Below are 14,617 nucleotides of genomic sequence, written 5' to 3' on the forward strand. Positions count from 1 at the left end.
ACAGCGCTGTCTCATCCTGGCGAGAGACATGGTACAGTCTGGTTGTTCCATAGATAGATGGCAATGTTGGAGGGCCTGATGTTTCAACCCGGACAGAGACATTGAGACAGTCTGGTAGTTCTACAGCCAGATATCAATAACAGAGGGTCCGTAGCGCTGTCTCGCTCTGACCAGAGACATATTGTAACAATCTTGTGGTTCCATAGATAGATGACGATGCTGGGGGCCCTGATGTCTCAACCAAGACAGAGACAGGGACACAGTCTGGGAGTTCTGGAGATAGATATTTATGGCGGAGGGTCTGTAGCGCATTCACATCCTCCCCAAAGACACGGTCACAGTCTGGTTGTACCAGAGGTAGATGGCAATGATTGAGGGCCTGTCCCAACTCAGCAAGAGCCACGGACACAGTCAGGTAGTTCTAGAGGCAGGTGTCAATGACAGAGGGACCACAGCGCTGTCTCATCCTGGCGGGAGACATGGTGCTGTCTGGTTGTTCCATAGATAGATGGCAATGTTGGAGGGCCTGATGTTTCAACCCGGACAGAGACATTGAGACAGTCTGGTAGTTCTACAGCCAGATATCAATAACAGAGGGTCCGTAGCGCTGTCTCGCTCTGACCAGAGACATATTGTAACAATCTTCCATAGATAGATGACGATGCTGGGGGCCCTGATGTCTCAACCTAGACAGAGACAGTGACACAGTTTGGGAGTTCCAGAGATATATATTTATGGCGGAGGGTCTGTAGCGCTTTCACATCCTCCCCAAAGACACGGTCACAGTCTGATTGTATCAGAGGTAGATGGCAATGATTGAGGGCCTGTGATGTCTCAACTCAGACACAGTTTGGAAGTTATAAATCGATGCCAAGGACAGGGGAACAGCAGCGCTGTCTCATCCTGCAGGCCAAAGACATGGCCAAAGTCTGGTTGTATCACAGATAGATTGTAAGGACAGAGGACCTGCTGTGGCTCTACCGTGCCAGGGACATGGACACCGTCTAGTAGTTCTACAGCTAGATATCAATGACACGCAGAGGGTCTGCAGCGCTGTCTCATCCTAGTCAGTGACATGGATACACTTAAGGTGTACCATAGATAGACGGCAATGCGGAGGGGAGGGGGCTACTGTGACAGCCTAGAGGGAGACATGGACACATACTAAAGTTCTATAGATAAATATCAATGGGTGTCTGCAGCGCTCTTTCGCTCTTGCCAAAGACAATCTGGTTGTTCCATAGATAGATGATAATGCTCGGGTGCCTGCTGTCTCAACTCAGACAGACAACACACGTCCTGATAGCACCAACCTTACTTGTTAAATCTCAAACATCTTCAGTAGCGTTTCTACAAACTGAGACATGGATGGTAGTTCTATAACTGGATATACGACAGAGGTTCTGCAGCGCTTTCACGTCCTGGTCAGAGACATGGATACTGTCTGGTTGTTCTATAGCCTGATGTCAATGACAGAGGGTGTGCTGCGCTCTCTCGTCCTTGCGAGAGACGGTTACAGTCCAGTTGTTTCATAGACAGCTGGAAAAGACAGAGGGCCTGTTGTCTTACCCGTGCCAGAGACATGGTGACAGTCTGGCTGATCTGTAGCTAGATATCAGTGATGTGCAGAGGGTCTGCAGCGCTGTCTCGTCCTGGCCAGAGACATGGTCACAGACGGGTAGTTCAATAGATAGGTATCAAAGGCGGAGGGATAGTTGTGCTGTCTCGCTCTGACCAGAGACATGGACAGTGCGGTTGTTCCATTGATGAATGACAATGCTGGGGGCCCTGCTGGTTGCTCTTTAGCTAGATATCAATGACGGAGGGACTGATTTACTAACCAGTATTATGGACACAGCCTGGTAGTCAGATTGATAGGTGGCAATGACAGGGGGACTGCTGTTGCAACCTAGCCATGGGATTGACACAGGCTCGTTGTTCCATTGATAGATGGCAATGACAGAGAGACTGCAACACAGTGACAATGACAAGGGGACTGTCGTCTCAACTTAGCCATGGACTTGGACACAGGCTGGTTGTTCCATCGACAGATAGTTATGTTGGAGAGACTGCCATCACATTCTGACTAGAGACATGGTTCTGCTAGATTCGGTGAGTTCTGCCATCTCATTGGATATGTATTTATTCAACACAGATAACACCAGCTCCACAACATCCGTGAAGACAAGTTCACAACCTATGAAGTCCTCAAACCACTACATAGCCTTATCTGTGACTGTAGCTAGCATCACTTATTTGGTACTGTAGCTGATTGTGTCTAATTTAGAACTGGGTTAGACAGTGTATTATCTGGTAGTGGAGGTGACATTGTCTTATCTTCGACTGTAGCTGTCTAATCTAGTGACATTGTCTCATCTGGAACTGTAAGTAACAGTGTTATAGAGCTGTCACATATTGGACTTGAGCTTACATTGTCTTATTTGGTCAAACGAGGTGTAACTGTCTTAAAATAACAACTGGAATATCTCAAACAAAAAAGGTTTATTTAATTCTCTGAACAAACAAAATCAGCATCTTAACATACATGGAACATTTTTAGGGCTAAAATCAAAGGACAATAGATTCAATGATTACATTTAATGGTAATATGAATGTCTCCAAGTAAGTACAAGAACATTACAATTTTCAAAATCCTATCACCCAGTCTGACACAAGGACAACAAACTTGACAGGAAGCAAGAGAACATATTTGTATAATATGAAATCATCCTACATTTTCATATCTGATGTACTTTTACATCAGGCAGTCAGAATGTCTTTTTATCTTCTTCATACAGCCCATGGACATTCCATGCCGACCTCCATTCATTTGCTCCCATTAACGATGGGGACATCGCCCAACCTTCTGCTGTCAATGCCTGGACGAATCGATTGTAGTGCTGGTTGGTGAAGAGGATCGAGTTCTCCAGTAAGCCGACTCTGTCACCAAGTGATACAGCTTTGATCATGCACTGAAGGGAACGGTTCTCCAGCATCTGAAAGAAGACATCAGAAACTACAATGATGGGAAAGAGCAAGCCCTTAATTCCAGCCCAAACTTGATTGACACACAGAGAACTCCATGCAAGCCTTCAAATAACCAACAGTTACTGGTACAATGGTGCACTGGAGTCTCATGCTAAAACTTTATTATCAGAGCTCTAGGAAATTCAACTTCACCACCTACATGTTGCTGGTATGACTAAAGGGGTACAGCAGGTACTGTCTTAAGTTGAAATCCCCAGGGTAATTTCTAAAATGTCATTTTTTTCAACAAGAGGATCTCTACTGTCATTCTACTCGAAGTCCAGGTACACATTACACTTTATGCTGAAACTCACCAATGGTAAGAGCCAATGACAATGTGGTTGGTGAGAACCTAAAATGCTCTTGACTCAAATGGAGACATACCTCATGATCATAACTGCTTGAACAATATTCAGCTGCAAAGTTGAGAACCTCAGCTTGGAAGCAACATTTTATGTGGTCCTCTATCTTTGAATCCTCATGGAGGAGAATACCAAGGACATCTAGAAACCAAAAGATTTAAAAATTTGAACTGAGGAAATAGCAATATGAACTTTATTTCAGATTTACTGAGAACAAATACAGCCCACCAAGATATTTTTCATAAACTCCAGATTTGCACATGTGCATGGCTGGATTGGTGGCCTCTTGAGTTGCATCCCCCCGTCCCTTTTTGTCTTCGAACATGCAATGAATGATGTTGTTACTATCACACATCACCATTTATGCTTTGAATAAGATGAAATTACTAACTTCAGGTTGTAGGTGGAAATCTAGGCTACACCTCAATGTGCTCATGTCTGCCAGATGCTACTATCTCGGTTTTCATGAGCCTGATCGAGTAAGAGTTGAATTCCTTAATATCATGTTCTCAAGCGACAGTGCTTTCATCAGAACCATGAACGTACCAGATTTCAGATCTATATTGATGATGTATTTCTCTTCAGCAAAAATGTTTTGTAGCGTCCACAGATCTTCAAAACTGGAATAAAAACAACACTGGATAAGTACACTGACACACTGGGTGAACCCGCCGAGACACCATTTTTTAAAACCCAATGATTGACTTAGCCCCAACTTACTTTTTTATGACTGCATGGAATCTAGCACCAAGGTTGATTTCCAATTTTCTTTTAGTAGCTGAAATCATGAATGAAGAAACTGAGATGAGAAATGCTCATCACGCCCTGGACAAATATTCATGGGAGAATAACTCCTCTGAATTATGCTGAAGAAGAAATTTATAAAACTTGCAAGAGAGACATTTATAGGTTATATGATCCAAATCACAAAAACAATCAGGTGAGTAGTAGTACCGTATTCTCTGATACTTTATTCAATAAAGGCAGTAAAGTTGTTACAGTGTCACTTTCTAGTAGATTAACATCACAAAACTACTCGCTGGTAACTTTTAGTTGTACAAACTGGAGAGCTGCACAGCATATGATATGAACTCCACAGACACAACCAATATCAACATATCAATATCCATAACTGGGAGTAGATTAGATCAGAATAGATTCCCAAACGATATGACCACAGACACCACTAGAGTACAGGTCAAAAGTGTAATGGCTTACCTATTACAACTGGTTCTTGTTTGTTGACTTTGTTCACAGACAAAATGGCACCACCACAACTTAAGTAATGTTTTACAAGGATGTTCAATCGTGACTGATTTAATGTTTCCATGACAACGGCCGTAACTGCAGAATAGTTTGCGAATATGTGGAGGGAAGTAAACAGAATGAAGAGTATCCAAGTCAGGCTGAAACAGTAAGAAACATATTGTCAACAGACATGTGGTTTTTACCCTTCAGGGGTTAATACTTCTGCCGTCGCAGAAGAGGACAAATCCATTCATAGGGGAAACCCTTCCTCTCAAGCTGGTTCCATGCTAAACTTTCATACCTGTTTAGCGCATAGTACTTTGACATCGAAGCTGATAAGAGAAGTCATAGAAAACTGCCTTGATCAAGAATGGTTCCATTGGTGTCTATAACTTTTAAATCATGCCGCCATTAGACAATTTTTACAAAAGCTTAGGACTTGGCCCCATTTCATCAAAATCAGCCATTCATAAATGACATGTAGTGGCTACATATCAAAATAAGCCAACAACAACATCACCTCCCTCCCTCAATTGCATTAACTTACACTTGATTCCCTGATACTACTGGGATAATCAGCAAGCTGCAAATCAACGCTGCTAAATTGACTAGCGTTTCTTGACTCCCATCCTTGGCCGACACATCAGCCATGTTGTTCCTTCTTGCCTGATGCTGGGTGAGCGCTGCTCTTGTTGCTCCCCCTGCTACACCTACAATTGACTGGAAGCAAAACAGGAACCACTGTAATATTTCAGGAATGAGAAATGACCATTGAGAGACTGAAGGATAACACAAACGTGGACTGTAGGAATCTTCCACACTTCGCAGGAACACAGATCACTCGTAGTGAAACAAGGAGACTAGACAACCCTCTGAAATCCTTTGATTACAGACTAACTAACTGATATATATTTTGATCTTATCATGCTTGAATGCCATCTAATTAATGTCCAAATGCCCCATTGTGAGGTTCTAGGTGTTCTAACTTTTTGTAGATGGGAATTTGGCTAGAATTCAGCCGACTGTTATAATTTTTCAGAATACTTTATCTGTCCCAGTTGTTTCCAACGAGATGACCAGGACTAAGGAAGTCATCTGTCCAGTTCTTATCCCATAACATGGTGTCCAGACATGCAACCGCTTTATTTAGGGTTCTAGTTATCATCGGTTGCTCACCTTACCCACTCCTGATACACACACTATGAAAGTGAAGTAAACCTTGAAGAATGGAGCTAGAATCTCAAGGAAAATGGCAAAGTCATTCAGCAGATCTGCAAACAACCTCCATCGCTTAGCATCACAATCCAAACCAGTCCTAAATGAAAAAAGAGGTAATTATGAAAATTGTCCTGTTCTATTCATAAACGTTATTTCATATCAAGCTGCTTCCTGATTGGCTGAATCAAGCTGGTGAAGTTGATGTTTCTCTAAATACTGTCAAATCTAATGATAAGTTTCAAAGCATGATTGACCAGAATACATTACAACCAATGAAATGAACATACCCTTTGTACCATGCAAATGCAATTCTTCCCAGCATTCCAGTTCCATCTGCAACAGGAGTCAAGTAACATTGTATAACATAATGGAAGCGATATAACATTAGGTATTGAAAAATGTGAACATTAAGTGACCCTAGTGAGCCAGCTGACAAATATAGCTGTCCCATTGCTCAATCAACAGCCAAGTGTATTATCTTTCAATCCACAATCAGTCCCTGTCCAAATGGTAAATACTGACAAACATGTATGTTTACACCTATCAATGGTTGTTTGGTGCGGCTTACCTTTCAATATCCAAGTAATAGTAGCAGCCATCGGAGTGGCAGTTTCGTCACCTACACCTATACCCTTGAGGACCGCTTGTGTTGCCAATGTGCCTGTGATACTGCTGGCAAAAGCCTGAAATTGTTGAACTGAATGGATCTTTTCAGCATTCGAATTATGTGATGTCACTGTCAGTATCATTTCTTAGGGAAGTAGGCCTACAAGTTGTTAAAATCTCATTTAGAACTTTTGAGGTCATGTTCCTAGGGAGCTTTTGAAACAGCACCAGTTTCGTTTGAACAAAAGTCTTTGGCAAACTGGCAATGATTCTAATCTTGATTTTGACATTGGTTGTTGATCATTATCATACGAACCTGGACAGTATCCCATAACTGATAAGAGAAGTAGTCATCACTGACACTCTCTGGGTAACCCTGGGGTAGGAAAACCGTCTGAAAAAGATTAAAAAGTGTACAGTAAAATTAGCAGCCGAATGTGTCTTTATTCGTGTGTCAAGCAGACGACTCTTGTCACAACCAACCTTGAAGAAATGGTTCAGTGACGTGTATTTTTCAGACCGATCTAAAATCTCCAGGCGATCATTTGGGCGGCGTATAAATGACCTTCGAGTATCTTCAGATCCATATCGTTCATTTGCAACTATTGTATCCATCTTTACAGATTGCAAAGATAACAAATTTAGATGATTTGTGGAGGGTTTCTGCAACATGTATGCATATACATTGTATACATTTATACACGGGGTTGTTTGCGAAAGCCCTTTTCCGTTGCAGCCGCCATCCATCGCAGCAGCCGAAGACAAGTTCAGACACAGACCGACCACGCATTCTCCGGATTGAGTGGCCTTGCATTCTACTGGTATTCTGGGCCCTCCTGGACACTAGTTCTTCATATTCCAGTGTTTTCATACGATAGACTGCTAGATAGAAACAGAGAAAAAATTGCTATTTTCTCTCTAGCATTCCAAAACAATGAGTAATGGGAACACTCAAAAACCTCTTATTCTGGACATCCCAACATCATTGCCGTCATTCAAGACTTTCGCCCAACATTTCTGTCCTCCACTCAGTATTGTTCACAATAATTGCCCATTATCAGCGAATGCATCGCAGCAAGGATAATGTCACTACAGGGACAATGTCACACCAATGGCTATTTAGACAGTGTCACAGCAGGGACAGTGTCACAACAATGACATTTTCAAAACAGGGACAGTGTCACATCCATGGTCTTTTGGACAGTGTCACAAAAGGTACATTATCAACACAGGGACATTGTCATACCCATGGCCTTTTAGTTTGACATCTCCTATTTATTTATCCTTATATTAACCCAGTGTGAAACGTGCTGGCTCTCCATGAAGCTGGACAGGAGGTAACCAAGCCTCAGCCCTGGATCTTTTTGGACCAAGTACATGGCAATATGATTTATTTTGAGCCGTATCAATAGATGCAGAAGAACAAAATCACAAAAGTTGGTGATTTAAGGAATTGAACCCGAGGCGGAGGACCTTGGTTGAGTTACCAAGACACTCGAGGGTGGAGCTAAAATACAGTCCAAACCCGAGCCGACAGGCGAGGGTTTGGACGAAATTTTAGCTCCACCCGAGAGTGTCTTGGTAACTCAACCAAGGTCCTCCGCCTCGGGTTCAATTTCTATTCTAAAATACCTCAAACTTAAAAAGATAGGCCACGAAATAACTTGAATATGTGCGAATTTGGCAAATTCCATCCATCGCCTGCCCGGAGCGCCGGTAGCGCCGTTGTTTACATTATGTTACGGCAGCCCGTATAGGAAGTCCGGATCGGCTCGCTCAAGTGACGCTAAAATCCGCGCAAATGGGCTATTTGGAGCGTTTTTCTCAGCAAATATGTGTAGTGCTCATTAAAAAACTTAGGGTGGTTGATGCTTCCTTGGCTGATTTGTGTTTGAAGCAGTGTTTTGAGAGCCTCAAACTTCTGAAGTGAGCTGTGTGCATGGTTCCACATTTTAGTGCAACCCGAGGGAACTTTGGTAGAGCATCTTGGTTGCGTGTCCAAAACACTCCACTCTCAGAACGAGGCTTATGCATTTTCCATTTAAAAGTTGGCTTTACGGTACCAAGGTATTTTAGAATACAGTATTATCCATCTATAACTTTATTTAAAACAAGTCATATTCTTTATGCTGATCATCATACATTATTCTTCTCTTAGTTCAACCGCTTGCTACAGGTCAAAATCACCTTGGCGATTTAATTTTTTTAGCTCAGCCGAGGTCCTTTTGTAATTTGACAGTTAATAAGTGGAGATCGGCAGTCTAGTTATAAGAAAGGTACCACAAGAATCTGCATGATGCTCAGGATATGAATCAAGTCCAAGTAAAGTAGGAACGTAGATGCTATCGATATTTCCCAAACCATTTATAATCGTACGGACCACACCACCGCTTGATGTCACAAAAGTTATTATCTAGGAGATATTTAAAGGTCAATGGATTAACGTTCCTCTTCACTAGTTCTACCTCCATTTCTTCTTCCTTATCAAGAATCTCCTGGCTGACAGAGCGTGCAGGGAATGGCAGTTTGTTTGCGAGATCAGTAAGAAACTTTTCGACTTCCTGGAATTCACAATGCCCTGCTATCTCCAAGATGATGCGGTTTGCCTTTACTGGCGTAACGTAGTGATCTATGTTGCCTTTCCCACCTCCCATTCGATGACCTTGACCTTTGCGTGTGACAGCTTTCCACGGAGCATCGATTCTCCAAAGTGCAAACATGCGAGATTCATCCATCCTTTTGTTTATTCGTAAGCGCATCATTTCAAGGTGGCCATGTTTCATCGCACCGCCAGTTAACGCCTGGAAGAATCGAAAGAGCAATGTGGGATTGCGATTACCGGTAAGAGATGTCCTGGTGTTTTTCATATCGGTTTAGCTTTTAACTGGTTCATCTGGGACATGGTTCGTACCGTAGAGTACAACTGAATTAATTCAGTCCTACTTGACATGGATTGACTGACACTACAGAGTTAAATACTACTGTACGGCTTGATAGGACAGCAATTTGATAAACATTGTAAGTATGTCACATGTGTCCGAGTTAGCAGCTGTTATACTGATATTCTTAAGCTTGATTTGTCTTTCAGGGATCAAGGGGTACATTTTCTTTTGCAGCTTTTGATTTGAAACTTACCTGAATACCATACTGTTTATGAATGAGTTTATTATGAATTAGCTCCGGACCTCTCATGTCAATCAGTCTCTTCGGCATCTTTAGAGGACCTTTCGAAGGGTTTATAGGGTGAGGCACTTTCTCTAAGATCCTGAGTCGTCTTTTATCAGATGTTGGAAATTCTACATCTGAAAGAACAAGTCTGAATAATGAGTGTATAAACAACAACAGCTGTTAACACCTCTTTCTTTGGTTGATATCCAAACACAGACGTCCACAGAGTCGAAACACTTTTAAATCACCTCCAAGGATCTACTCAGAGGTTTTCATCATGTAAGTAAAAAGACCAATCAATATCTCACCATCAAACTTTGGAGGAGGTTTGAAGTTACGGATCATGGACTTCAATGAAGCTGCTGGTACTATCCATGAACGAGATGCTGAAAAGAAAACATTTGTATAAAGGCTGTATTTTCATGTTGTTACTCCTTAAACTACCAACCCAAATGTCTCCATGCTGTTTAATTTCACCTGTCCTCTTCCTGGGCCCCGGAACACCCTCCCCAGCTATTCACCAAACCAGCAGGCAGCACTCATCTTTCATGATGATTTTCCAGTGCCAGGTCATGGGTTCACAGCTTACTTCGTCATGGTTTAAGTACTGGTCCAGACGTGCCGTGAAGACCTATTGTTCAATGCATCACGGTGGGATGTGATGGTCGGCCTGCGTACAACATCCGGAAATTGATTTTTTGTCCAGAATTAGATATACCATTCAATTATGGACAAAAACTGGCACAGATGCCCGTTTCGAATAAACTCACCAGGATTCAACAATGCACTTTCAACTTGAGAGATCATTTGTAATCTTCCCAGAGCATGAAGTTGTGATCTAATCGGCGAAAACATAGTTGAAAGAGATATTTTCATTGCCCCTTGGCCTATATTCCTGTTGTTTTATAATTTGCAATTTTACCTGTGTTTTGACCAATTCCATAAAGGCCGCCTGACCTCTCTCGTTCGCTGAAGACAAAACAGAAGACAATCCTCAAGTCAGGACCATTTTCTCCTTCTCTTCTTCTAATACTCAGCAGACCACAAAAGAGCTGTATGATTCCTGAGGGTGGGGGAGTGCTGGACCCTCTAGTAATCTACCTTATGTCTCCAGTTAGACTCCCGGGGCAGTCCATTGCGTCATCCCAATTGGATCTCCTTAGGGTGAGGGACGAGGCCGTTCCACTGCGTCCGGAGTGTAGCCTCTAGTAAGCAAGGAAGCAGACAGTGATGGCATATCTAAAAAGGTTCTGTCTAGTTCTTGACAAGGATTTCCTGATGCTGTCAAAAAACCTTTTGTTGCACATTGAGGCGAGGCCCATTGCCTGTTGCCTACTGGTAAATCCACCAGGTCTTAGTATAGGCAACTGATGTGTCCTTGGCCACAGACGGTTATATATTGACCCAGAAGACAATTGAGTAGTCAATAAATATGATCAATTTATTTAAGCTGAGTAAATAAGAATAAAATCCCAAATAACAAACATGAATAAATATACAATTATCATATCCTGTCGTAACCTAGTAAAATAAGAACAAACATACCATGGCCCCCCTCCTCTACAATTTGAACTTTGTAGATGGGTTGTGAACCACATATTGAAAATGTGGCTCCCCTCCCCTCACCCCCAACAGAGCCTCCTTTCACCAGAGTGGCTCACAAAATAATGTTCAAACATTTTTACAGTACAAGTATATGACCCCACGAGGTATAAAATAGCATTTCATCAGATGCCAGCAGGATGGCAGCCTTGCAAAGGTGTCATAACATGATGGATTGTGTATGTAGAATAGCCTTCTCCAGCTGTCTGTTGCTGGTGGAAGTCATGCACATTCAAAACAGGAAGAGTCAAACTATCCTGGTATCTAGGAGGAAGATTATTCAAATTATGGAACTCTTGGGAGAGCAAGATCTGCTGTTGTTGCTGTGAAATTGGGACAGGTGTCGGCAAATTTGGAGCGCTTGGACCTAGGATGTGCACGTCAGGCATGAGCACCTGAGCCTGGTTTTGAAATGCAATCTCGGGTGCACTAGACATAATGATATTACTTACAGCATAATTATGTTCAGCCGACATATCTTTTTCAGGTGAAGAGCATTCAGCTAGAATCTCTGCCGCAGCAACTAAGTTATCAAGGTTTACCGAAACATCACTTTTTGTTGGAATTCCTACAGGTTGATCATTATTGACATTTACAGAAGCTGAAGATGCACTCAAATTATTCTGCATGTTATCTTTATCTTTAGATTTGTGATGTTTCTTCATATGACTGTTCAGACTCTGGCTTCGCATTGTGACATATTCACAAATATGACAACGATATTCCTTATTTGGGTTAGAATGAATAGCTTTGATGTGTGCATCCAAATGTGATTTCTGAGTAAACCTCTTGTTACAAGTGTCACATTTATGGCGTTTAACTTGAGTGTGAATAAGGCAATGCTTCTGAAAATTTGCCCGATAACTCGTACGATAGCTGCAGTGAGGGCAAACATGAGGTAGCACATTCCCATGTTTGTTCAAATGTTCCGCAAGATACTCAAGAGAGCAATATTCTTCACCACAAACTTCACAAACCCACTTCGGGCCATGACACCTTTTCACATGGCTACCTAAATTTATCATACTATGAGTTACATAATCACACTGCTCACAATTAAACTTCTTTTCAACGCTATGTGTAGTCATGTGGTCTTTGAGATTCTTTTTCCAGTTCGTTTCAAAGTTACAAACATCACATTTAAAACATTTCTCCTCTGTGTGCCGAACCTTGTGTTTATTTATGTCACTTGGGTAATCTGATTGATATTTACACACATCACATTTGTATTTTTTAGGTGCCCTAATTGCTTGATGAGTTTTGGCATGACGTTTTAAATTATCCGCTGACTTGAATTGTTTTTTACACTCTTCACAAATATGTATTGTCCCTGACTTGTGAACGTTCATATGGGCCTCCAGGTGGTGTTTGAGTTTGAAGTTGGCAGCACATATACTACAGCAAAACGGGCGATTCTCTGCAACAAAAGAGATATTCGAAATTCATAAATTCTATCATTGACACTAAGATAACCTAAGTCATCCAACTTCAGAGGTTGTTTTAATTTAACACTGGCAAAGTATCTTGACATTTACGGGGAATGCTAGCTGTTCACAATTGTACTTGTGCTGAATGCTGTTGGTGTTAGTTATTTCTACCCCGACTTGAAATTGTCAAACCCTCAAGCATAAGCATGCAAGAAAATACAACTACCCAGCATAACTGCAGAGGACTGCAGAATTCGTCAGGCATGAGTGAATGTATTTATGGATGAGTGAATGAATGAAGAACGAAAGGAAGAAGAAATCCACTCAGGAAAACCCAGGAAGCATTCTGAAATGTTCATGTTTTTGAGAAGTTAACTTACTAATATGCAATGGCTCCTTTTGGTTAAATATGTCTGCTTTAGGATTGCCAATACTTTCTACAGCTTGTTCAGTTTCTTTTTCGATCTCTTGCTTGCATAATTTTTTCTTTCTCATCTTCTTGCTTGTATTTTTCCCTGAAAGAAAAAGAACTTGAGTTTCACCATTACATTGATAAATTCATGTTTTCCAGTTGTTATTCCACCATCTTAAGCCAGACTGATCATAGCATTATCTGAACAACACCACTGATTACTGAAGGACTCGATTGAAAGTGTTGTTAGTACAGGTGCCCACATAATTTCAGTCTGGCCTTTTCATTCTTCTAATGACATTGCTACACATCTTGTTGTATGAAGTCCACATCAGGGCACACACACCATCTGATCTTGGGCCGAGTTTTATCAAAAGCCTGGTCACTCAAAAAAATGAAATGTTCTCACCATTGCTCATATTTTTTCTTTTAGGTTTTCTTCTCTTCTTAGTTTTTCCATCACTTTCCACCTCAGATTTTGGCAGGATATCTTTTGCTTCTTCACTTAAATGTATCACAGAATCATCTTGAGAATCCTCAGCGGATATAGGGCTGGTGCTGATTGAGCCAAAACTCTGGCTTTCCAGCTTGCAAATAGGAACTTTTGTTGTATCTGCACTATTGTCTTGTTCTTGACTGAGAGAGTTGGAATTTTCTAGTCCAGTATTTTCAGTCCTTGTTCCTAATCTAGTAGATCTCTGTGACCTTCTCAGAGTTGATGAAGGGAATGTCTGAACCGGTGTCTTAATCTCAAACGTTTTTTCTGTTTGACACTGATCATCACTGGCACTGTTGCTTTCAGGTTCATCTGGTGCTATAATTGAGTAAGTCCTAGAAAAAAAAAATTATGACAAAAGACAGGTAACATTAAAAGGAAAAGTTTAGTTGGTGTCACCACTGCTGGTATTTGTGTCTTTTGACGTAATGTCTCAAGAATACTGCTAAATATTCTCTAACTCTCTCTGTAGATACATATGACGTGTACTAAGTTAGTAATCATTTTACAATGTTGACTAGAGCACACAATTTTGAACATGCTTTCTCTTCCTAACTATTCATCAGAAATCTTGTCATACCTATAAAGACTAAACAATGCCTTGATCAGGTCCTCGAGGCCCAAATTAGTTTCAGTCATCATTGTCTCCAGGATAGTGTATGCCTTCTTTGAGATTTGACAACAGGATTCCTCTTCAGCATCCATGATTACACGATGGTTTAAGGGTTGTCAGATAGATAAGAAAATTGTAATTACCTGGAAAAAAAGTTACAATTTAGACATTCTACGCACAACAACATATAGGCTACATATCCGATGTAAAGCAAAAGTATGGAATGGTTGCCTGCCAAGCAACTCGCAGAGTAATGACATCAGATCGACCATGAATTCGTATAAAAATGAATACTGTTACTCAAATACACCAGACGTACATAGCCTTACATCAGCATGACGCCGTTGACTGAAATTATATATCAAAAAGGAAGGAAATGCGTTTATTTGGATACAAATTTATTTTCTTCTAAATTGTAAAATTTCGTAATCCGCTAAA

At 41.3% G+C, this 14,617-nt stretch overlaps 3 protein-coding genes across 4 annotated transcripts; all 3 read right to left on the reverse strand.

The window, feature by feature from the left end:
* Positions 1–2,508: 2,508 nt before the first annotated feature.
* On the reverse strand, positions 2,509–7,146 carry LOC135483526 (RUS family member 1-like). The gene is made up of 11 exons (XM_064764491.1): positions 6,945–7,146; positions 6,778–6,855; positions 6,424–6,538; positions 6,143–6,188; positions 5,814–5,952; positions 5,185–5,357; positions 4,608–4,795; positions 4,110–4,167; positions 3,936–4,009; positions 3,412–3,530; positions 2,509–2,996 (listed from the first exon to the last, which is right to left on the reverse strand). The coding sequence occupies exons 1-11, from the start codon at positions 7,131–7,133 to the stop codon at positions 2,769–2,771; spliced, it is 1,407 nt and encodes a 468-aa protein (XP_064620561.1). The 5' UTR covers positions 7,134–7,146; the 3' UTR covers positions 2,509–2,768.
* Positions 7,147–8,545: 1,399 nt separating this feature from the next.
* Positions 8,546–10,537, reverse strand: LOC135483527 (large ribosomal subunit protein uL16m-like). The gene is made up of 4 exons (XM_064764492.1): positions 10,400–10,537; positions 9,938–10,015; positions 9,597–9,763; positions 8,546–9,262 (listed from the first exon to the last, which is right to left on the reverse strand). The coding sequence occupies exons 1-4, from the start codon at positions 10,503–10,505 to the stop codon at positions 8,804–8,806; spliced, it is 810 nt and encodes a 269-aa protein (XP_064620562.1). The 5' UTR covers positions 10,506–10,537; the 3' UTR covers positions 8,546–8,803.
* Positions 10,538–11,093: 556 nt separating this feature from the next.
* Positions 11,094–14,599, reverse strand: LOC135483528 (zinc finger protein 112-like). 2 transcript variants are annotated; one of them, XM_064764493.1, is made up of 5 exons: positions 14,499–14,599; positions 14,147–14,322; positions 13,480–13,901; positions 13,039–13,173; positions 11,094–12,648 (listed from the first exon to the last, which is right to left on the reverse strand). In XM_064764493.1, the coding sequence occupies exons 2-5, from the start codon at positions 14,269–14,271 to the stop codon at positions 11,357–11,359; spliced, it is 1,974 nt and encodes a 657-aa protein (XP_064620563.1). In that variant the 5' UTR covers positions 14,272–14,322; positions 14,499–14,599; the 3' UTR covers positions 11,094–11,356. The 2 variants fall into 2 exon arrangements, with proteins under 2 accessions (XP_064620563.1, XP_064620564.1); XM_064764494.1 differs by having other exon boundaries at positions 14,509–14,589.
* Between the last annotated feature and the right edge of the window lie 18 nt (positions 14,600–14,617).

This window comes from Lineus longissimus, chromosome 2 (genome assembly GCF_910592395.1).
Source record: "Lineus longissimus chromosome 2, tnLinLong1.2, whole genome shotgun sequence".
In the NCBI taxonomy this organism is placed as follows: domain Eukaryota; kingdom Metazoa; phylum Nemertea; class Pilidiophora; order Heteronemertea; family Lineidae; genus Lineus; species Lineus longissimus.